The sequence below is a fragment of the Borostomias antarcticus genome, assembly GCF_949987555.1.
Source record: "Borostomias antarcticus genome assembly, chromosome: 9".
Taxonomy (NCBI): domain Eukaryota; kingdom Metazoa; phylum Chordata; class Actinopteri; order Stomiiformes; family Stomiidae; genus Borostomias; species Borostomias antarcticus.
This window is the reverse complement of record NC_140242.1, coordinates 2631042-2653056: the sequence shown is the minus strand read 5'-3', so window position 1 is coordinate 2653056 and position 22015 is coordinate 2631042. Positions and strand designations below refer to the sequence as shown.

Here is a 22015-nt window from a genome sequence, read left to right as displayed (position 1 = left end):
AAACATCATGGTCGATTAGAAGTATATGAGCTAGGCTATAGAAGTACTGCCTAACCTATAGCCTACTCGTGTGTATGAGAGACACAAAAAATCAGCTTGGATAAAGCTACAATTGTAGTCAATAATCACACAATAAACCCAACATTCATCATGAAAAATCTAAATTAGTTACAGAAGTAATAGAATCAGGAGGAAAAAATAACCTGATTTGCATCAGTGTAATACAATGAAGAACGAGATGGTCTTCATGTTGTCTACACCAGGTGATTTAATTGGCAATTAGGTAATCTAGAGAGCTGTAGGCTCTCCCGAACCTTTCGGGGACAGACACACAGACCTGCAGGTGGGGAATGCACAAGCAAAAAGCAAAATGCCTTCTCCAATTCCCGTGACTCGCTTGTTGCCGAACGATTTTGGCGCTTGCAGTAGTCCGCTGGCGAGGTACTCTTCTGATTCAACTTTGAAAGTACCAGTGCAAAGATTCCATGGGAAGATTGCAACCCGGCTGTGGTCGTCCACGATCCAGTGGAAGGAGCTGAAGTCCATGCAGCCAATTGGATCTGGGGGTTTCGGATCTGTGTACAGAGGCGTGTACTTTGGAGAGACTGTTGCTGTGAAGAAAGTAAAGAAGTGTGTGAAGAACAAGCTCGCATCGAGACAAAGCTTTTGGGCTGAGTTAAATGCCGCTCATTTGCGACACCAGAACATTGTCCGCGTCATAGCAGCGACGACATGCGTGCCGGAGAATTTAGAGAACGAGGACAACATCGGAACCATTGTGATGGAATATGCTGGAAGTCGAACTCTCCACCATGTGATATATGGCTGTGCAGACGTGCTCGGGGTGGATAGATGGACAAAATATTCCAAAGACATTGCGCATGGGCTCAGGTTCCTACACACTCACGGCATCCTGCATTTAGACATAAAACCTGCAAATGTAATGGTCTCAAATGAGGATGTTTGTAAGATCGTTGATTTTGGCAGTTCAATGAAATTGAACCAAGGGAATGATATGGAAAATATGAGTCCGACTCCCTTATTGAGTCATGTTGGAGGGACATATACGCACAGGGCGCCTGAGCTGTTGAAAGGGGAAGACGTCTCCCCTAAAGCAGATATCTTCTCCTTCGGCATTACACTCTGGCAACTAATGACCAGGGAGCAGCCATATGTAGGTGATCGACAGTATGTGTTGTATGCAGTTGTTGCGTATGATTTACGACCCTCAGTCAAGAATGACCCGTTCTTCGAGTCTCAACAGGGCGATATATCCAGGTCCCTGGTGTGTCAGTGCTGGAGAGCAGAGGCAAGATTGAGACCAAGCGCCCAAGAGGTCATCATTCATCTTGATAAAGTTCAATCAACTCCAAGCACTTGAACGTGTTAGATTACCGGAGGTTGTTAAGCCAGTCCGTAGTTACAGACGTGTAAACTTGAGTATTTAAAGTTTTTTTTTTTTTTTTTTTAAATATAGCCTATATACTTTATAGGCTATAGGCCTATCCCTTAGAACTGTTTTAGTAAAATTAAGATTTGGCAAGCCAACCAGTAGGTGGCATCATACAATGTGGAAACACCATTAGACCTCTTGCAAATTAGATGTAGGCTGTGTGTGTATTTAATGTGTACTGAATAATTATCTCAAATCTTTTTTTTTCTTTTTTTTTTCTTTTAAACATCTGTGTCCTATTAGGCTACGGACAGCTGGTTTTACCAGTTTTTCTAAATTATGAATTTAAGACAAATCTAAATTATGAATTTAAGGAATGCCCTATCAATTATTTTTAGGGTTCACATTAATTTCTGAGAATGTTAACATTGACTGCAATATTTTAAACATTTGAGATTTCATTAAAACATTGTTTTATAGGCTATTCTACTCGAATCAGTCATTTTTGTGTGTTGGCTGTAAGCCGACACCAAGAAGAGGGAATCCCTTTTTGTCGCTCCCTCCCTGCCTCAACTTCCGGCGAGTTGTTGACCTGCAGTTCTATGTTGCTACCACAAGAGGCAGTGGTCCCAGAACATCAAAAGAAAAAGACTCCACAGATTAACCAGGTCAGCAGTGGCCGAGTGGATAGTGCGCTGCCCATCACCGTGAAGATTGTGAGTTCGATCCTTTGGTGTGGACATACCAAGGTACCATGACATATTTTGTCACTGGATGTTATAGAAGTTATGTAACAGTTAGCCTAATTATAGACCCTTTTACAGCCTGGTCAGCACAAGTATGCGCGCGCATTCTTTAAACAGTAGCAGAGGACAGTAGTGAGGACAATCAGAAATGCTCGCGTTTGCGGTGCCCATTTTATATCAGGTAAGTTATTTTGACTACCTGGTTTCACTGGAATGTCTGGTTGAAATGTAGCCCTTCTCAGACCTGTTGTAGCATTCCGCTCGCTCATACTAGATAACAGTCCTTTGCTGGTCCATTCACTTTGCTGTCAAAATAAATCGTTGTCGGCCTAGTTAGGAGAGGCGCTCATATTTACAAGTGTCAGATAAACATGAAACTTCACTTACCTAAGCAAACGGGTCTATTTTAACAAATGCTGGGTTGAAGCTTCAAAGCACCGCCATCACCACAGAAGAAGACTACATTGGAAAAATAATTTCACTCGGACAGAACGCATCTAAATAAGTTATTTATTGGTAGCACCGAGGCTTCAAAACCCAGCATTTGTTAAAATAGACCCGTTTGCTTAGGTAAGTGAAGTTTCATGTTTATCTGACACTTGTAAATATGAGCGCCTCTCCTAACTAGGCCGACAACGATTTATTTTGACGGCAAAGTGAATGGACCAGCAAAGGACTGTTGTCTGGCATGAGCGAGCGGAATGCGACAACGGGACAGAAGGGCTAGTTGAAATGTAGAGTAATATCTGAAGTAAACAGTAACCCATAACCTGGCTGCACGCTAAGCTAAAGCTAAGTTCAGGAAATGAATCCCAATGATGGCTAGCTAATGTTAGCTAGTGCTAGCTAACAGGCTAGCTAGTGTTAGCTACCTAACTCAAGGCCCGAGGAGTTGGAGATACTGTGCACATTCTCAAAGTGCTTTAGCTAAGGTTAGCTACTACAAGCTAGTTAGTCCTTGTCACCAACACTTGCCTCACAACGTAGGCCTACGTAGCTGTGTCCTGGGTCTACTTATTCACCACCTAAAGGGAAGTGCAAAACAGCAAGTCATGACCTTTATCCAGAAACAAAAGTTGAACCCATTGCAGCAAAATAGCTAACATTACAGGAATCAGTTACGGAAGCTGCTGCTAGTTGTTGTGAGCCCATGAGCTTACTGGCTATCCTGCTCTTATTGTGCTGGATTAGCATTGGAAGCATTGGAACTGATGTGTCCAGGTGACAAGACCCATCTTTATTTATCAGACATTACCGTCCTACCAGTCCTGCACAGAAACAAGCCAGCCAACACACATAAGCCAGGCTTGACCTGGCCTGGTTTAATTCTGAGTTACATGGCAACCTGTAGTAGTTTAGGCCTAACCTATCATTCTATTAATACATCCATGGGCCTAATGAGCAGTATCAACTTAGTTTCATGTGTGACGGGTGTAGGGTTAGGGCTTGGTATGGTTAGGGTTTTACAGGATCACTTTTGGTAATAATGAATATTGAATTAGGTCCTACTCACAAATAGGCATAGGCTACTCAAGACCACGTGCGTGCATCCATAAAACAATTCTCAAATATAAATCAAACAATTACGGTAGTGATAGAAAACGGATGCGATGTGTTTAGTCACTTAGAAACTCTTTACCATGTTCCTCATCAACCTAGCAGTGCTAATATGAATAGAATACCATTACACACATGCAATTCGAACGGTTCCTAATCCGATTTGTATTCATTAAGACACACATGTTCAGGCAGGCCTTCGGCCATCTATAACGCCTTGCTGCTCGCAATGTTGTTGTTTTATCTGTTCTGTGTCGTTTTAATCTTGTCTCGTGTTGTATTGCCATTTTAATTTATTACTGTAAAGCACTCTGTGCATCCATGCTGTGAAGAGCGCTATATAAATAAAGCTTACTTACTTACTTACATTATTCACTTTTTTGTTCTGGTGACTCGAAGCTCATTGGCTCCCATAGCGTGGCTGCTCTGTGATTGGTGCTCGTAGCCCGGATGTAACGTGGCTCCTCTGTGATTGGTGCTCGTAGCCCGGATGTAACGTGGCTGCTCTGTGATTGGTGCTCGTAGCCCGGATGTCCAGTATAACCATGAACCCCGGACTAGAGACTTCCTCTTTGTGAACACCGCTGAGTAGGGCAGCAGCACGCGTTCCTGGCTCACCGCTATTCGCTTGGATTTTTAACGAATAAGTCGGCCAGGAAGATTAGAAAATGGTAAGAATCACGCAACAGAGTTAAAAATTAAGTAGGATATCATCACCATGGGGGCAGGGAACTGAAACTCACGCACGTGTAGCTAGCAGGCTAACCCGACGCTAGCACTAGCTCACGATTGGATGTTTGCTAGCATAGGCTAGCTCCATGCTGCTCTCCTGGCTGTGCATGGTTCATCCAGCTAGCCTGCACAACTTACTACGCTAGATTCAGGTTAACATGGCTGTAGGGTTAGCTCCCTAGCTAGTACTAGATTCATTCACGTTTTAGTGTACGCGAAATAACTGAATATTTAAATAGTTATCCAGATATAAATGTCGCCTTGGCCTTGTGCTAGCTAGTTGTGTAAGCCTTGGCTAACTTGGCTAGCGAGGTCCATTCGTGTACATGCGTTACTAGTTAGCACGGCTGTAGCCAAATTGCTAACTACTAGCTCTATGCTAGCTACTATCTTTATTCCGAGATTCTTGTAACAAGTTTTCAGAAGTGTCTTAACCAGCTCATGTTGGCAAATAATCCAGCTGGTTGACAACGTATCTTATTACGGAGCTAGGGGTTGAATGCACGTTAGTAATGTTAAACGTCAGCAGCACACTTTTTTAATAGGAGTTTGCATTGATGTCAGGGCCCTGTCTACATTTTGTGCTTAAACTTCAAGGCAAAGTGTCTATAGAATACTTATTAATAATAACCCCCTCCCCCCCAAAAAGTGAACCACAGCTAAACTCCGTGAATGAACTCATTGTGACCCTTTTTCCCATCTTAAGGCATTCAAGGATACTGGGAAAGCCCCTGTGGAGGCCGAGGTCGCCATTCATCGCATCCGCATCACCTTGACCAGCCGCAACGTCAAGTCCCTGGAGAAGGGTAAGTCTCATTGATCACAACTGTCAACAAGATTTGAAATGGACCAACATGAGCTGGCTGTGAGGATATAATCTAGTGTCTGATGACCACTGATGACCATATACGCTATTCTGAGCCAGGCAGGAGCGTAGTGGCTCCGTGCTGCCGGACTGTGCAGCTCTCTGACCGTGCTCTGTGCTCCACAGTGTGTGCAGACTTGATCCGCGGAGCAAAGGAGAAGAACCTGAAGGTGAAGGGACCTGTCCGTATGCCAACCAAGGTAGGACGTCACATGTACTTCATACATACACATTCAGGAACACCCTTCAGCAACACCACAGGACTACAAAGTACATCGTAGTTCTAACGCCATGCAGTTAAGTCTTTAAGGCAATACCTCACTTCTCGTTATCATAGGTTTAGTACTGTGTTAACACTGCAGCCAGTGATTTTATTCACTGTTAAAACTAATTAAAGTCACCTGAAATCAGATTGTTTCACTGAGCCATTGTCCTACTTAAATGAATCACCCCTACCGATGGCCTCTGTTCCAGCTTTTCTGCCTGTGTTGTCAGTAGCTGGCCCATGCCTTATATGGCTCTGGCCATTCGTTAAAGCCATTCCTTTGTAAACAAGTCTCTTACTGCTATCTAGCAGACTTTATTGGTAAAATAAAACTGCTGGTTGCAGCTTTAACCTCCCCATAGATAACCTACAGCAGGGCATGACTGCCACAGGGCTTAGTTGGTTTGAATGTGATCTCTTAACCCTGTGTCTTTTCCCAGACCCTGCGCATCACCACTAGGAAGACCCCCTGTGGAGAGGGCTCCAAGACCTGGGACCGCTTCCAGATGAGGATCCACAAGCGCCTCATTGATCTGCACAGCCCGTCTGAGATCGTCAAGCAGATCACCTCCATCAGCATCGAGCCGGGCGTGGAGGTGGAGGTCACCATCGCTGACGCATGAGCCGTCTGATGCGGATGCAATAAAGGATGGCAACAAACGGAGCTGTGGTGTTCTGCCTCATGTCTGAACTATATATATGATACTCTTATTTAGACTCAGATTATCTCCTATTTAGACTGACAACTTAATGTCTTATGGTTAGATCAACCAGGGTGATTCAAATAATACTAGTGTTCTCAGGCCACTGCTTTCAACCATTGCCAACCAATTATTTATATGGACCATGGGTCTGCAATAAAGTTTAATTGAAGAGTCCTAGCTGTATTTGAGAACAAACCATCTTCCCTTAAGAGTCTTAGAATAATCTTAATCTGCCTGGATGTGTTAAAATCCCTCTTGCTCTATTGCTGGGGCAGTGGCTATAATTGACCAAAGGAATAACCAGCCACAACACTAAACAATGAGGATGGTTGTGACTTCACTTTATGATATAGGCTACTCATAACCAATAGTAATAGTTATCATTACGCTATGTTGTAACTTTCTGACTAAAGTAGATGACAATAACATATCTGTCTACTGGTCAACACATGAACACTGGTAAATCACCTAATACATTTATTTGAGTGACTATGTTGACTAAACATGCAGAACGGGAAGAATGAAAGAAAGGGACAACATTATGAGGGGTGCAGTTGGGCAGTAGCCTAGGCTGTAACTGGGCAGTGACGGTGTATGTGCTTCGCTAGGCATATGGGCAGTGAAACTGGGAACTTGAGTGATTGTATAACTGGGCAGTGACTGACTACTACTCCTCAACTCCTACTCCAACACACTCCTGCAAAACAATCGTGAACACTTCTACACTTTCAACTCGATGCAACAACCAACCAACTACAACAACCTTCAAAGGAAGGCAGGTTTCGCTTTCTCTAACCAAACCGATCACGTGACCGAGGCCTCATTTGTCATCGGTCACGTGCTTTTAAACCAGGCGAGGTCCAGCCTGGCTTATGTGCGTTGGCTGGCTTGTTTCTGTGCAGGACTGGTAGGATGGTAATGTCTGATAAATAAAGATGGGTCTTGTCATTTGGACACATCAGTTCCAATGCTAATCCAGCACAATGAGAGTGTGATAGCCAGTTCGCTCATGGGCTCACAACAACTAGCAGCAGCTTCCATAACATTAATGGTAGAGGTCAGTGGCTAAAGCAGTTACTCTGATGACAACATAAAGTCATCCCCACCGGGAACCCCGGTCTCCTGGGTGGGAGTCCAATGCTCTCACCACTACTCTACTTGTGCAGTGGAGATCGGCGGGTGGGTTTTGGTGTCCTTCTTCCAGTCCCTAGTGTGGGTTGGGGTTAGAATATGGGTTGGGGTTGGGACAGGATCTGATATATAAGGCAAGGGGTAAAGGTTGGAGTGAAAGGATGAACATGTGGAGGTTTGGGGTATAGTCCCATAAAGTCATCCCCACCGGGTCTTCAACCCCAGTCTCCAGAGTCCAATGCTCTCACTACTACTCTAGCCTACTTGTGCAGTGGAGATCGGCGGGTTGATTTTGGTGTCTGATATTCTTATCACTTCATAAGAATAGTGGTTGAATGAGGAGATGGACACCGACTTTGTAGTTCACCGTTTAGTGATAACGTGCATTGATGTGAATGACTGCCTAGAACTCAGTTTGTCCCCTATACATAACGTAAGTCTACCACTAGGTGGCGCTTAATGACTGTCTTAACCATTACATCACTCCTGTTTTTAAATGGAAAGTTTAACATTAAACAATATGATATCTAGTCTTGAACTAGACTGGACAGGTACAACTGGACAAGTAAATATACCTAAACTAAATGTCTAAATGAGAGACTGGTGACGCGAGGCTACTATAGGGCCAAGTTTCTCTGCTTGTTGATTGGTTAATTCTGGCCACTTCCTTGAATTGCTGGGACTGTATCACCTGCTTTCAATTAAGTAGTTAATTAATGGCGTCACTGTGATGCAAGTTTATTCTTAGGAAAATTTTATTAACTTTTAAGAGAAACTTGCTGGTGGTTTTGAGGCACTTCTGAATTGTTAATTTGATTCATATAGGCCTGCATCTGCACATATATCTTGTGTTGGTTTAGCTTATAGTTTTTCATCTAAATAGAACTTTAAACCACCAGCTTTTTGGATTAATCTGCTGACTTGAGTCTTTGCTTGTTTAAAGATGACAACAGTCATTGATTTGACAGATGAAGACCTTGCAGAGCATGCTGTCAGAATGGACTCCACATGCATCGAGCTAAATGCATGTAATCCACATGGAGGCTCCGTGTCAAATCTCTCAGCATTTTCCTCAGCTGCAACCCACCAGGTATTCTGCCACATATGAGAGGTTTTGTTATGCTGTGTGATGCTTGCAGGTGCGCAGACTGAGGTATATACTTAGTTTGATGTAACGTGTGCAGATTAAATGTTAGAAAGGCCTTCAAGGCCTTAAATAGGTCAGTTTCTAGAATCTTCTGAAGGTTTCAGTGTAGGATGTTGATCAATATACTCTTGTGTTGCTGAAGGTCGTCTTGTGGTCGTAAATCTTTTTCAAAATAAAGAACTCCTACTTTTTGTAAGCCATGTCTGTGGCAGTTTCACTAGGTTGTTTGGATGAACATGGTAATTCTGCCAATGTTAGTCCTGAGAGCTGGAAGGTCTCTAGGATGAAGGCAGATCTGACTTGGGGTGCCCAGGTTTAGAGGGAGCCTAATCCTAACCCTGGTTTAGAGGGAGGCTAATCCTAACCCTGGTATAAAGGGAGGCTAACCCTAATCCTAACCCTGGTTTAGAGGGAGGCTAACCCTAATCCTAACCCTGGTTTAAAGGGAGGCTAACCCTAATCCTAACCCTGGTTTAGAGGGTGTCGGACGGTGCGGCGAACCAGCAGCTGAGAGTGTACCTGAGGGTGAGGCCCTTCTCCAAGGAAGAGCTGTCTGACAACGAGGACCAGGTACAGCTCACCAGCCACTATATACCTCCATCATTGTCTCCATCTGACTGGTCTGTTGTTGGAGTACTGGTTTCATGTAAAGGTATCTAGTTTCTGGGCAGCCAAGATGTATTCATGATGATTTGGTTGTGGTTATTGACATTTGCACCATAGACCTTTAGTGTTAGATGACTGCTTTGCGACTCCATGTTCCTGTATCTGTGTTCAGGCGGGTGTGATGCTGTGTTCAGGTGGGTGTGGTGCTGTGTTCAGGCGGGTGTGATGCGGTGTTCAGGCGGGTGTGGTGCTGTGTTCAGGTGGGTGTGATGTGTCCACAGGGCTGCGTGCTGCTGGAGAGTGGCCAGACGGTGCAGCTGCATGCCCCCAGAGGCTCCGCCTCCATGAAGAGCAGTGATAAGGGCGTTGGTCAGGCCATTCACAAGTTCTCCTTTTCTCAGGTGAGACCAAAATGCACTGGGCTGAGTTTCCCAGAGGCATCGTAGCGCTACGTTCATCGTAGCGCTATGATGAACGCCATAGCTTACGATGAACGTAGCGCTACGATGCCTCTGGGAAACTCAGCCCAGTAGGTTGGGATAGTTGACCATGGCTGCCATTGGTCCAAGATCTTTGTATTCCTTCAGCTACAGCCAAAGAACAACCTCTCTACTCACACCATTGGTTTTTGTAGACTGCACTTCCTTCCTGTGTTACTGTTATTCAATTAGCCTTAAGCCGCGCCCCATCCTGGTCGTTTTCCATCTTTGTGGTCATTTACATTTTGTTACAAGCTACCCATTGATCATTGAGTGAATATTGTAATATGTGTTGTGGGATTCTAACTGGGTGCATCCCAGATGTGTCTGAAGAAGCTTCATGTGGGTGATTCTAGACAATTGAAAAAACAAGGTCAATGTAAAACTATCACTTTAAGAGTCCACAAAGCCACGCCAGCCGAAACGTGTTTTGGTATGGGAGCTATTTAAACAGTGTGCAGACCTCTCTTCTATTATCAAACTATCACTTTTACCTGAAATAAAGGACAAAGATGTGCAGATTGAATTCTTGTTGCAGTGCTCATCATTCCCCTTCATAAAGGGTGTAAGGTGTACCCACACAACAGATGGGTAAGGATTAGGTTAGAGTTAGGTTCATGTAGGGTGTAAGGTGTACCCACACAACAGATGGGTAAGGGTTAGGTTAGAGTTAGGTTCATAAAGGGTGTAAGGTGTACCCACACAACAGATGGGTAAGGGTTAGGTTAGAGTTAGGTTCATGTAGGGTGTAAGGTGTACCCACACAACAGATGTCATGGACTTGTTGTAAATCCCCTCATGCCATAGATGTTAAATAACTTTTTTATAAATCTGGTTCTTATCATTGTTGGTAGATATTTGGGCCTGACTCGAAGCAGGCAGAACTCTTTGAAGGCTCAGTTGAAAGCCAGGTGTCTGACTACCTGGAGGGGACGAATGCCCTCATCTTCAGCTATGGGGTGACCAACGCGGGTAAAACCTACACCATGCAAGGTAGGTTTCAACACTCATGCACAGCATAGGATTTTTATCATAGTTCATGCTAATGTCTATCCAAACCTTTATCTTTCAGGATCACAGACAGACCCTGGGATTCTGCCCCAGTCGTTGGACGTCATCTTCCAGCACATGATGGGACGGCAGTATGAAGGCCTGGACTGGAAGCCGTACCTCAGCACCGATGCTCAGTACCTGGGTCCTGACCTGGCCAAGCTGGAGAGAAACACGAAAGCTGCCATATTTGCGCTAGTCAAAGAGGTAAGGGCCAGTATACCAAGTACATGTATAGTCACTCAGGATGTTACTGAAAATGCAATATAAGGTTTACCTAGACCTGTTAGACAATTACATTCTCTAAATGGGTACCTTTATCAGAAGCTGACTTGTATTTGATGACCTATGTAAAACTGTCCTTACACTCAAAGCTGAGTTATGTTGGCCTACATCTGAACTGCACATGTAGACAGATAGGACTGACTGGTCAACCTTTGATTTAGCTTTGAGATGGAGTACGGTGGTAACCAGCCCTCTCCTTGTCTCTAAAGGAGACCAAACCTCTGACAGCCAGCAGGGGTTTGGACGGCTGCACCACCACCACCACCACCCAGGATGCCTCCGCAGAACCCAGCCACCACATAAGTACTCCTCACCAGGCCCAGCACCAACAACCACACACACCAGAACCACCAACAACCACACACACACACCACTCCCACCAACAACCACACACACCACTCCCACCAACAACCACACACACCACTCCCACCAACAACCACACACACCACTCCCACCAACAACCACACACCAGAACCACCAACAACCACACACACACCACTCCCACCAACAACCACACACACCAGGCCCACCAACAACCACACACACCACTCCCACCAACAACCACACACACCACTCCCACCAACAACCACACACACCAGGCCCACCAACAACCACACACACCAGGCCCACCAACAACCACACACACCACTCCCACCAACAACCACACACACCACTCCCACCAACAACCACACACACCACTCCCACCAACAACCACACACACCACTCCCACCAACAACCACACACACCACTCCCACCAACAACCACACACACCACTCCCACCAACAACCACACACACCAGGCCCACCAACAACCACACACACCAGGCCCACCAACAACCACACACACCACTCCCACCAACAACCACACACACCAGGCCCACCAACAACCACACACACCACTCCCACCAACAACCACACACACCACTCCCACCAACAACCACACACCAGAACCACCACCAACCACACACCAGAACCACCACCAACCACACACCAGAACCACCACCAACAACCACACACACCAGGCCCACCAACAACCACACACACCACTCCCACCAACAACCACACACACCACTCCCACCAACAACCACACACCAGAACCACCAACAACAACACACACACCACTCCCACCAACAACCACACACACCAGGCCCACCAACAACCACACACACCAGGCCCACCAACAACCACACACACCAGGCCCACCAACAACCACACACACCACTCCCACCAACAACCACACACACCACTCCCACCAACAACCACACACACCAGGCCCAGCACCAACAACCACACACACCACTCCCACCAACAACCACACACACCAGGCCCACCAACAACCACAGACAGCACTCCCACCACCAACATCCACATGGGTACTGCTCACCAGTCCCACCACCAACAACCAGGCTCAAGCCTTTTCTTGACACCTGGGTGTGTAGTGTGCGTGTGTGTGTGTATGTGTGTTTGTGTATAGTGTGTGTGTATAGTGTGTATAGTGGCTGTGGCTCCTTGTGTTCCTCGTGTCCCCTCCTCTAGCTGACTTGGACAGCACGCTTCCAAAGGAGGGCTGCCAGTTTTCCCTGTGGGTGGCGTTCTATGAGATCTACAACGAGAGTGTGTATGACCTGCTACAGCCTCCGTCCTGCTCCAGGCCCCGGAGACGCGCTGCCCTCCGAGTGTGTGAAGACAGCACAGGCAACTCCTATGTCAGAGGTCAGGATGTCCAGTTTGTTCTTAGTAACCGTAACATTTGATATAAAGAAATTCACTTGAAATTGAGCTATCAAATACCCCCAAAACAAATACTAGTATTTGCCAATTAAGTGGAAGGTAATACTATGGTTTGAAAATGCATTGTTATGCAAGCAATAACATAATGACAGATATGTGCACATTATAAATATAGCTTTTTTTTTATTCAGCATGCTCTCACTTGAAAGCGACCATGTCTTTTTTTTTTTTTAAAGACACATTTTGCCACATTGCAGATTTAAAGTGGGTTAATGTCCAGAGTGTTGAGGAGGCCTGGAAGATTCTCAGAGTTGGTAATAAAAACCGAACTGCAGCTTCTACCAAGATGAACCAATCATCAAGCAGAAGGCAAACTTCTTTCTTTTTTTTATCATTAATTTCATGGTTAGTGTTTAATTTGACTAATGATGAGAATTTGGTCCAAATGTAAATAATCTCTTATTTCCTCTTACAGCCACAGCATATTTACAATGAAGTTGCTCAAAATTTACAGTAACAAGGTCCAAAGGATTTCAGAGTGAGTTGCCCCACAGGTCACACACCCTGAACCTTCCTTGTCTGCTTAACAATGCCATATTTGAATGACCACGATCTGTGGTGGCCTGTATCTATGGTGCCCCTGTTTCATCAGCCTGAGCTTGTGGCTCTGGGCCACTTGAAATCTCACCAGGATGAAATCTCACCAGCATGATGTCCAATGTCAGTTTAGGAGACATACTTTGCTTTCTCAGGCTCTCTCTTTGTGACCTGGCTGGCTCTGAAAGATGTGACAAAGCCCAGACGTTTGGGGAGCGTCTAAAGGAGGCCGGGAACATCAACAACTCCCTGTTTATCCTGGGCAAGTGCATCGCTGCCCTGCGGAACAACCAGACTGACGGGTACAAACCCTAACCCTCAACCCTGATTAACCCTAACCTCAACCCTACAAACCCTAACCCTCAACCCTGATTAACCCTAACCCTCAACCCTGATTAACCCTAACCTCAACCCTACAAACCCTAACCCTCAACCCTGATTAACCCTAACCTCAACCCTGATTAACCCTAACCTCAACCCTACAAACCCTAACCCTCAACCCTGATTAACCCTAACCTCAACCCTACAAACCCTAACCCTCAACCCTGATTAACCCTAACCTCAACCCTGATTAACCCTAACCTCAACCCTACAAACCCTAACCCTGAGTGACGGGTAATACAAACCCTAACCCTGAGTGACTGATAGTATAACTGCCTCCAGACAACCTAAGAATGTGTACATGACCTTGGTGATCAGCATAACCAGACTTAAAAAGTTATTTCACTCCATTCTCTGTTGGCTAGGGTGAGGAACAGCTACATCCCATTCAGAGAGAGTAAACTGACCAGACTCTTCCAGCCAGTTCTCTGTGGGAAGGGAACAGTCTCAATGATCGTCAACATCAACCAGTGTGCATCGACCTACGATGAAACTCTGCATGTCTTGAAGTTTGCTGCTGTTGCTAAGCAGGTCAGTTCGCCTAGCTGATGCCTCCTAAGCACTAGTATAGGTTCTTGCAGCTATCATATCGCATCATCATAATCCCCAAAAAGAGAAACAAAAGTAATGGACACGACAATGTACACTTGCTTCAATCAATTTTTTTTAATTGAAAGCGAGTCCTTTTTTTTTTTTTGTAGCTGCACCTGTCTTGTTGGTTTACCGAGCTAGACATATTGAAATGCAATGGATTCTCATTTTATGTATTCATACATATATGTATTTTACGTATTGATTGTGCTCACATAGCAATTATTTTTCCTTCAGTTTGCTTCTTTACTCTGTTCCATGAGGACGCAGAAAGTTATAATAGTTGTAATATTATAAATAGGATTGTGAAAGCAGCCTGTGATGCTCAGTACGTTGGAGCCACCCTGATAGTGGAGTAGGTACTGTAACATCAGTCATGTTTGTGGCCTAGGTGGTCCAGATTATTCCCACCAGAACCCTGGGGACTCTGGCGCCGAGGCTGGTGGGACGGGACGGCAAGCCCCTGCTGAAGGACGGGGTGATCGACAGCCGGGCTCTGGAGAGCTACCTGTCAGAGGACGAGCTGCTGGACGAGGACGAGGCAGACATGTCCATTCTTCCCCAGGAGGTACAATACCGGCATCCCCGTTCTAGCTAACTTGCATCAAGTCGTTTGCACGCAATCTGACATCAGTCCCTGTAACCCACCCACTCCCTCCAGGAGTTCCTAACTGTGATCGAGAACCTCAGGGCAAAGCTGCTGACTGAGCGAAGAAAAAACCTGGTGCAGGAAATAGAGATCCGGAAAGAGATGGGAGACGCCATGTTGCAGCAACTCATGGAGAGTGAAGAAATCAGAAGGTCATTGTTGTAATGGTTCAGACACAAAGGCCGTAAATTAGCTTTAATGTTTGCGTAGTTTTCAAACATCTGTGAAATGGAGATTTTAACTCTTCAGTCGCCAGGTGGCAGAGCTGAAGGAGAGCTACCAGGAGAAAATGGAGAACACTTTTGAGATGTACAAGGATGCCCTAAAGGAGCACGCCTACCAGTGTGCTCTTGATCGCCTGGAGGAGGATTACGTGCCTCTGGACGAGTTCATTGCAGAGCAGGAGAAAGTAGAGGTACAGTAGTAGAGAATACTGGGTCTCCAGATATGAATAGGTGGGCTCGTACTGTACATGCTTTCATCAGAGCTTTAAGATATTTGATGAGCAACTAGCAGAAAATGATAAGGTATCAAGTTAAGTCTATTATTGTGTGTCTCTAGTGAAAGTTCACGCTGGCTAAGATGGCTGCTGTACTGGACTGCCAGATGCACTGAGAAGCGTCCACAATCTTCTGTACATTCTGTTTACTGAGCAGGGGAATGGATGTGCCCTGCAAATTAATAGTTAGATTAGAAACAAGTAAAAGCTGTTGAGTAAATCTCACCCAATGCTTGTTCAGGGGCTGAAACGTCAGGTGCTGGAGATGGAGAACAAGTTGGAAGGTACCAGAATGATCCAGAAGGTTCCAACACAAGACAACAGCTGCCAGACACAGGACCTCTCACAGCTGAATGTAAAATCAGGTCAGCTCCCAATTCTACTAGTGATTGATATTTTTCATTGGTACCCTTACTGTCCTCTTCCATTCCATTTTACAGTTGTATGTGGATTCTATTTGAACAAGTAATACATTGTTTGCTGAGAACCATGTTCTAATGTAAACATGTTTTTTTAATAACAGATGCAGAAAGATGCAAACTTCTGTATAAAGAAAAATGTGCATTGGAGCAACTCTGTGAAGAGAAACAACAGGTTAGGATTAGCTGTCTGTGGGAGGAACTCGATGCAAAGTGCAGTTTGGAGTCTGTCTGAAGATTTAGGTTACTGTTCCAAGAACAATGCATTGCTCATGACAGTGAGATCGCACGTCTGTTTTATGTGTTTCTGTTCCATGTGTTCCCAAGTTGATTCTGTCCCTCGAGAAGAGGGCGTCGGCGCTGAATGAAACTCATCAAAAAACAGAAGACTGCTTCCAGGAGAAGTCTGCAGAAATGGAGTCTCTGCAGAGGAAGCTGGAGGATCAGGTAGAGACCCTAACCCTGATATGAGCAGAAACTATAGGCCAAATCACACAGACTGATTTTGGTCCTGTATAGCAAAAGGTAGGTACTTTACTAAGCCTAAAGGGGAAATTGCACAAAGGGGTAGAAACGGGGTATCACCAAATCCATCATCATATTCTGGTCTCAGTGAAGGGGTAAATCAGGCCTGGATTTTGACAGGTGAGGGGCTTCAATTTCTAAACATTTTAAAGGGGATATTTGTTTAAAGAATGTCAGTGTATTGGTAAGTAAGATGTCAAATTAAGCAACCAAATTCTTAATTATAGGAATTTCCTCTCAAAATAAAAAATTTAGTAGGAATAAAGACCAAAATTTGTATTGACTACAGTATAATAGATTAGTTGCGCTTTTAACAATTCCGAATGGATGAGATTGTTAGTGTAGGAGTGATAGGACAGTTCCGCATGGCTCATAGAAGGTCATTCTAGGCTGGTCTGAGTGGTATCTCTTGCCTGGGTCATAGTCTGAGTGGTATCTCTCTAGCCTGGGTCATGTTCTGAGTGGTATCTCTCTAGACTGGGTCATGTTCTGAGTGGTATCTCTTGCCTGGGTCATGTTCTGAGTGGTATCTCTTGCCTGGGTCATAGTCTGAGTGGTATCTCTCTAGACTGGGTCATGTTCTCAGTGGTATCTCTCTAGCCTGGGTCATGTTCTCAGTGGTATCTCTATTGACTGGATCATGTTCTGAGTGGTATCTCTCTAGCCTGGGTCATGTTCTCAGTGGTATCTCTATTCTTGACTGGGTCATGTTCTGAGTGGTATCTCTCTAGCCTGGGTCATGTTCTGAGTGGTATCTCTCTAGCCTGGGTCATGTTCTGAGTGGTATCTCTCTAGACTGGGTCATGTTCTGACTGGTATCTCTCTAGACTGGGTCATGTTCTGACTGGTATCTCTCTAGACTGGGTCATGTTCTGACTGGTATCTCTCTAGACTGGGTCATGTTCTGAGTGGTATCTCTCTAGACTGGGTCATGTTCTGACTGGTATCTCTATTCTTGACTGGGTCATGTTCTGACTGGTATCTCTCTAGACTGGGTCATGTTCTGACTGGTATCTCTCTAGCCTGGGTCATGTTCTGACTGGTATCTCTCTAGCCTGGGTCATGTTCTGAGTGGTATCTCTCTAGACTGGGTCATGTTCTGACTGGTATCTCTCTAGACTGGGTCATGTTCTGACTGGTATCTCTCTAGACTGGGTCATGTTCTCAGTGGTATCTCTCTAGCCTGGGTCATGTTCTGAGTGGTATCTCTCTAGACTGGATCATAGTCTGAGTGGTATCTCTCTAGCCTGGGTCATAGTCTGAGTGGTATCTCTCTAGACTGGGTCATAGTCTGAGTGGTATCTCTCTAGACTGGGTCATGTTCTGACTGGTATCTCTCTTCAGGCATGCCATCTGGATGGGATAGTGGCAGAGAACACGGAGAAGGAGCAGCAGATGGCGTCATTGAAGGAGGAGCTGGCCAGGTGGAGAGAGAAGTCTCCGGTCCAGTCAAAAAGCAGACGGGGACTGCTTGCGCACATGAAGGAATCTGTGACATCATCACGGAAGAACGCTGTCGCCATGAGCCTGAGGAAATCCGCCAGAACCACACCATCACTGAAGAAGAAGCTGCCACAGTAGAAGCCTCTGCCCTGTTTTTAATTGCTGTTATGCTTTTTTAATAAATGTTATGTTTTTTATGTTATGTTTGTTTAATAAAATCTTATAAAAAATGTGTGATGGGTCGCAACATTTTCAGCTCTTCTACTCAGTACTCTGTGGTTGTAGATAGTTATTTTTGGGATCCTCTGGATTAGGTTGGGTTGACTGGGATCCTCTCCCTTTGACTAAATCAGGACATGGACAGGCCCACTAGACATGGCCTTCACACACTCCGGCTACAAACAAAAGAGACATGCCACTAGAAAACTGTCAACTCGGTTAACTTAGTTCTGCCCAGTAGATCAACACAACACAGCACCCATAGTGCCAGGCCTGCATGACGGGCCCTGTGACGAGAATAACCATTGCCTACTGTATATCATAACTAATTTGTATTAAAATTGTACATTAACTCACAAACCTCTTTACTTTTCTGCTCATATATGGCATAAATCTGCTCTTTATTCAAGGTCCTCTCCTCCTCTGCTACAATTGAAAAGCCTGCATTTAAAATCTAAACAAAAAACAATGCTCTGAGTCAAACGGTGCAACATCTCTGCAACATCTCTCATTGGTGGTCCTAGGATGTGCAGGCTCTTCTGTCATCAAAGGTTCTCTGAGGGACAGATGCCGATATGCAACAACTGTTAGGGTTAGGATAGACCTGGTCCAGGTCGATATCCTACAGATAACGCCCTGTTTCTGTCAATGCAATTTACCTATGAATGCGCTTCCTCTGCCCACTCGTCCGAGTCTACAGACAAAACCGTTTCGATACGCTTAAATGTATGCCCATGTTGGGGATGATGCATTACATTACATTATTTACATGTTTTATTTACATGTTTTAAAGTTTAAAATTTGCCATAGTTAATTTCTCAGCGTAAATGTTCTCCTATGGAGTCAAAATGAGGCCAGAAAGCATTGTAAACGTAAGTGAAGTATTGTAAACAAAAACATATGAATTGTAAACGTAAGTGAAGTATTGTAAACGTAAGTGAAGTATTGTAAACGTAAGTGAAGTATTGTAAACAAAAAATATATAAATAATCACAATTATTAAAAAATAAAATAAAAATTGCATTTACGATACTTTTTTGCGTTTACAAAACCTTTTCTGCGTTTACAACACTTCTGCCTTTACAATACTTTTTCTGCGTTTACAAAACTTTCTTGCGCTGCAAAACATTCTGGCCTCTCTTTGACGTGGGGGCGGGGCTAGATGAGTGGCGTGTCCAGAGAGGAAGAGGCGGAGTTTCGGGATGCCCACCGCCATATGAGCGCTGCTCAACGTTTTTTGGACTTCTTCTATGGTTTTGATTTATATATGGCGGTGGGCATCCCGAAACCCCGCCTCTTCCTCTCTGGACACGCCACTCATCTAACCCCGCCCCCACGTCAAAGAGAGGCCAGAATGTTTTGCAGCGCAAGAAAGTTTTGTAAACGCAGAAAAAGTATTGTAAAGGCAGAAAAGTGTTGTAAACGCAGAAAAGGTTTTGTAAACGCAAAAAAGTATCGTAAATGCAATTTTTATTTTATTTTTTAATAATTAAGTGATTATTTATATATTTTTTGTTTACAATACTTCACTTACGTTTACAATACTTCACTTACATTTACAATTCATATTTTTTTGTTTACAATACCTCACTTACGTTTACAATACTTCACTTACGTTTACAATGCTTTCTGGCCTCATTTTGACTCCATATTCTCCCGCTAATCAGATACCTCAACGCAAGTCTCAACACCATGTAAGATGTAATGCATCATCCCCAACATGGGCGGCAGCAGTGAGTAGACTAAACAAAGCGGAGAGCGCCGAATCGCCGGTAGAAGAAGACAGTCGATGCGCTGTGGATATAAAACATTTAAGTGTACAAATTTGCCTTTTATTTGAATGGTGGGGGACTACAAACTGTAGCGACCTCTGAGAAAAGGCTTTCATCTTTCCAACGATGTTTTTACTTTGGTGAGTAACGAAACGGTTTTGTCTGTAGACTCGGACGAGTGGGCCGAGGAAGCGCATTCATAGGTAAATTGCATTGAGAGTAACAGGGCGTTATCTGTAGGATATCGCCCTGGACCAGGTCTAGGGTTAGGATAGGGTTATAGGAAACTAGTTTAATGTTTGTTGATAGATGAATCAATATACTTTTCAAGTTACAAGATTAAGTTGATATTCTACATTGTTGGCAATTTTTTTTTTTTTAAGAAAAAAAAAGGAAGGTTAATGAAACTACTAACTTTGTGTGTGATTTCCTCTGCTGGCCTCCCGCAACAGCATCTGGCTTCACGATGACCACATGGTACATAACATCATCTACTGTACAGCACAAACAAGAGTTAACAAGAGTTCCATAACACTAACTTTATATTATTACATTAATGTTCTCTTAACTTTATATTATTACATTAATGTTCAGGTCGTCTGGCACAGGTCTGCTTTCTGTCCCTAGAGTTAAAACAAAACATGGAGAAGCAGCGTTCAGTTTTTATGCCCCACATATCTGGAACAAACTTCCAGAAAACTGCAGGTCTGCTGCAACTCTTGGTTCTTTTAAAACAAGCCTGAAGACTTTTTGCCACTGCTTTCTAAGAGGAGCTATGTTTATCAGTATACTGCACTGTAACTTTTATTCCTGTATTCTATTTGTCCTGCTTTTTGTTTTAAATGTCTATAATGACTTGCTTTTTGTTTTAATGCTTTTAATTTGTCCTGCCTTTTGTTTTAAATGTCTATAATGTCTTGCTTTTTGTTTTAATGCTTTTAATGTCTCATGTAAAGCACCTTGAAACCACTGAAATGTGCTATATAAATAAACTTGTCTTGCCTTGCCTTAATATATTTGAAACTGTTGTACATGTTACGCCCATTAGTACATCAGCAAAGTCTTAATCAAGACATACAGTAGATATTAACAGATACTAGGACAAACCTTTAAAGTAGTATACCCTCATACAGTAGATATTAACAGATACTAGGACACATATCTAGTATACCCTCATACAGTAGATATTAACATACTAGGACACATATCTAGTGTACCCTCATACAAGAGATATTATTAAGAGTATACTCTCATACAGTAGATACTATTAACAGATGGACAAACCCTCATTTTCTACGGTGTCATCATGAGTCTGTGGAGGCTTCTTGCTTGCTCGCCAACTGTCCTCTAAGAAAAGTTCTTCAATCTATTTGATTATACATAAGGACATAATGGAGTGACTACCACTGACATTTAAAGCCATTTCAGGAAGAAGTATCAGTGCACTTGTGGCGAGTAAACCTTGCAGTACTGCTCTTCCTTTTCCTGAACCACAGGGGCAGGCATTATCCGAACTGTAGCACAGCATCCTACAGTATATAACTATTACAATAGTCCCTTTTACACTGCCTGTTCAACACGGGACGGTTACGTCTTTATTCCACCTCTCCATTCTATACAAACACGGAATGGGAGGTCATATTATGCCGGGAGCGGAGGGAGTCACAGTGCCGAAACGACGTATGCCGGCTTTGTTTGATTCAGTCTAAACAAGCAACACAGGCATAATGAGGGGTCTTCATAACAGCAATATAGCTGATGATGATGAATATAGCAGGATCTCTACTTAAAAGGAGAAAACGTCAGCACAACAGATGGTATTCAATCAATGTGTTACCTCCAACATTGGAAATGTTTCAAGGTAGACCACAAACCAAAAATAATGTTGTTCCCTAAAAGTGTTGCATCATTAAAGATACACAACAATAAGTAAATGTATTTATAAACAAATGTGTTATTTATTATAAGCAAATCATGTTTCATTATTTGGAATAAAGCAAGAGGTGAAAGTGTGACTGAGAAAAAACTCATCTACATACATTTCATAGAGATGATAAAGCATCTATAACTGAAAATAAACCACTTACTTCTGGTAATAAGCCACTTCTGGTAAAATAAACCACTTACTTCTGGTAAATATTTAGCGCCCAATTCTTGTTTCTTCTTCTCTTCTTCCACCAGTTCTAAAATAGTCTTCTGTAGCAGAGGCCCATTGACTCCTCTTACTATG

At 43.9% G+C, this 22015-nt stretch overlaps 3 protein-coding genes across 3 annotated transcripts; all 3 read left to right on the top strand.

Annotated features, from left to right (window-relative positions):
• Positions 1–370: 370 nt before the first annotated feature.
• mos (v-mos Moloney murine sarcoma viral oncogene homolog) lies at positions 371–1381 on the top strand (the record flags this gene model as incomplete). The annotated part of the gene is made up of 1 exon (XM_084443519.1): positions 371–1381. The coding sequence occupies one exon, from the start codon at positions 371–373 to the stop codon at positions 1379–1381; it is 1011 nt and encodes a 336-aa protein (XP_084299645.1).
• Positions 1382–4248: 2867 nt separating this feature from the next.
• On the top strand, positions 4249–6222 carry rps20 (ribosomal protein S20). Its single transcript, XM_084443672.1, has 4 exons — positions 4249–4367; positions 5135–5234; positions 5420–5493; positions 5999–6222. Exons 1-4 carry the CDS (start codon positions 4365–4367, stop codon positions 6179–6181), a joined length of 360 nt encoding a protein of 119 aa, XP_084299798.1. The 5' UTR covers positions 4249–4364; the 3' UTR covers positions 6182–6222.
• A 2114-nt stretch (positions 6223–8336) lies between these two features.
• Positions 8337–17932, top strand: LOC311313394 (kinesin-like protein KIF20A; the record flags this gene model as incomplete). The annotated part of the gene is made up of 18 exons (XM_084443518.1): positions 8337–8483; positions 9018–9110; positions 9428–9547; positions 10480–10618; positions 10698–10882; positions 11170–11263; positions 12496–12672; positions 12948–13059; positions 13166–13228; positions 13443–13589; positions 14034–14199; positions 14651–14827; positions 14921–15060; positions 15158–15323; positions 15649–15772; positions 15931–16001; positions 16154–16273; positions 17696–17932. 18 exons carry the CDS (start codon positions 8337–8339, stop codon positions 17930–17932), a joined length of 2478 nt encoding a protein of 825 aa, XP_084299644.1.
• Between the last annotated feature and the right edge of the window lie 4083 nt (positions 17933–22015).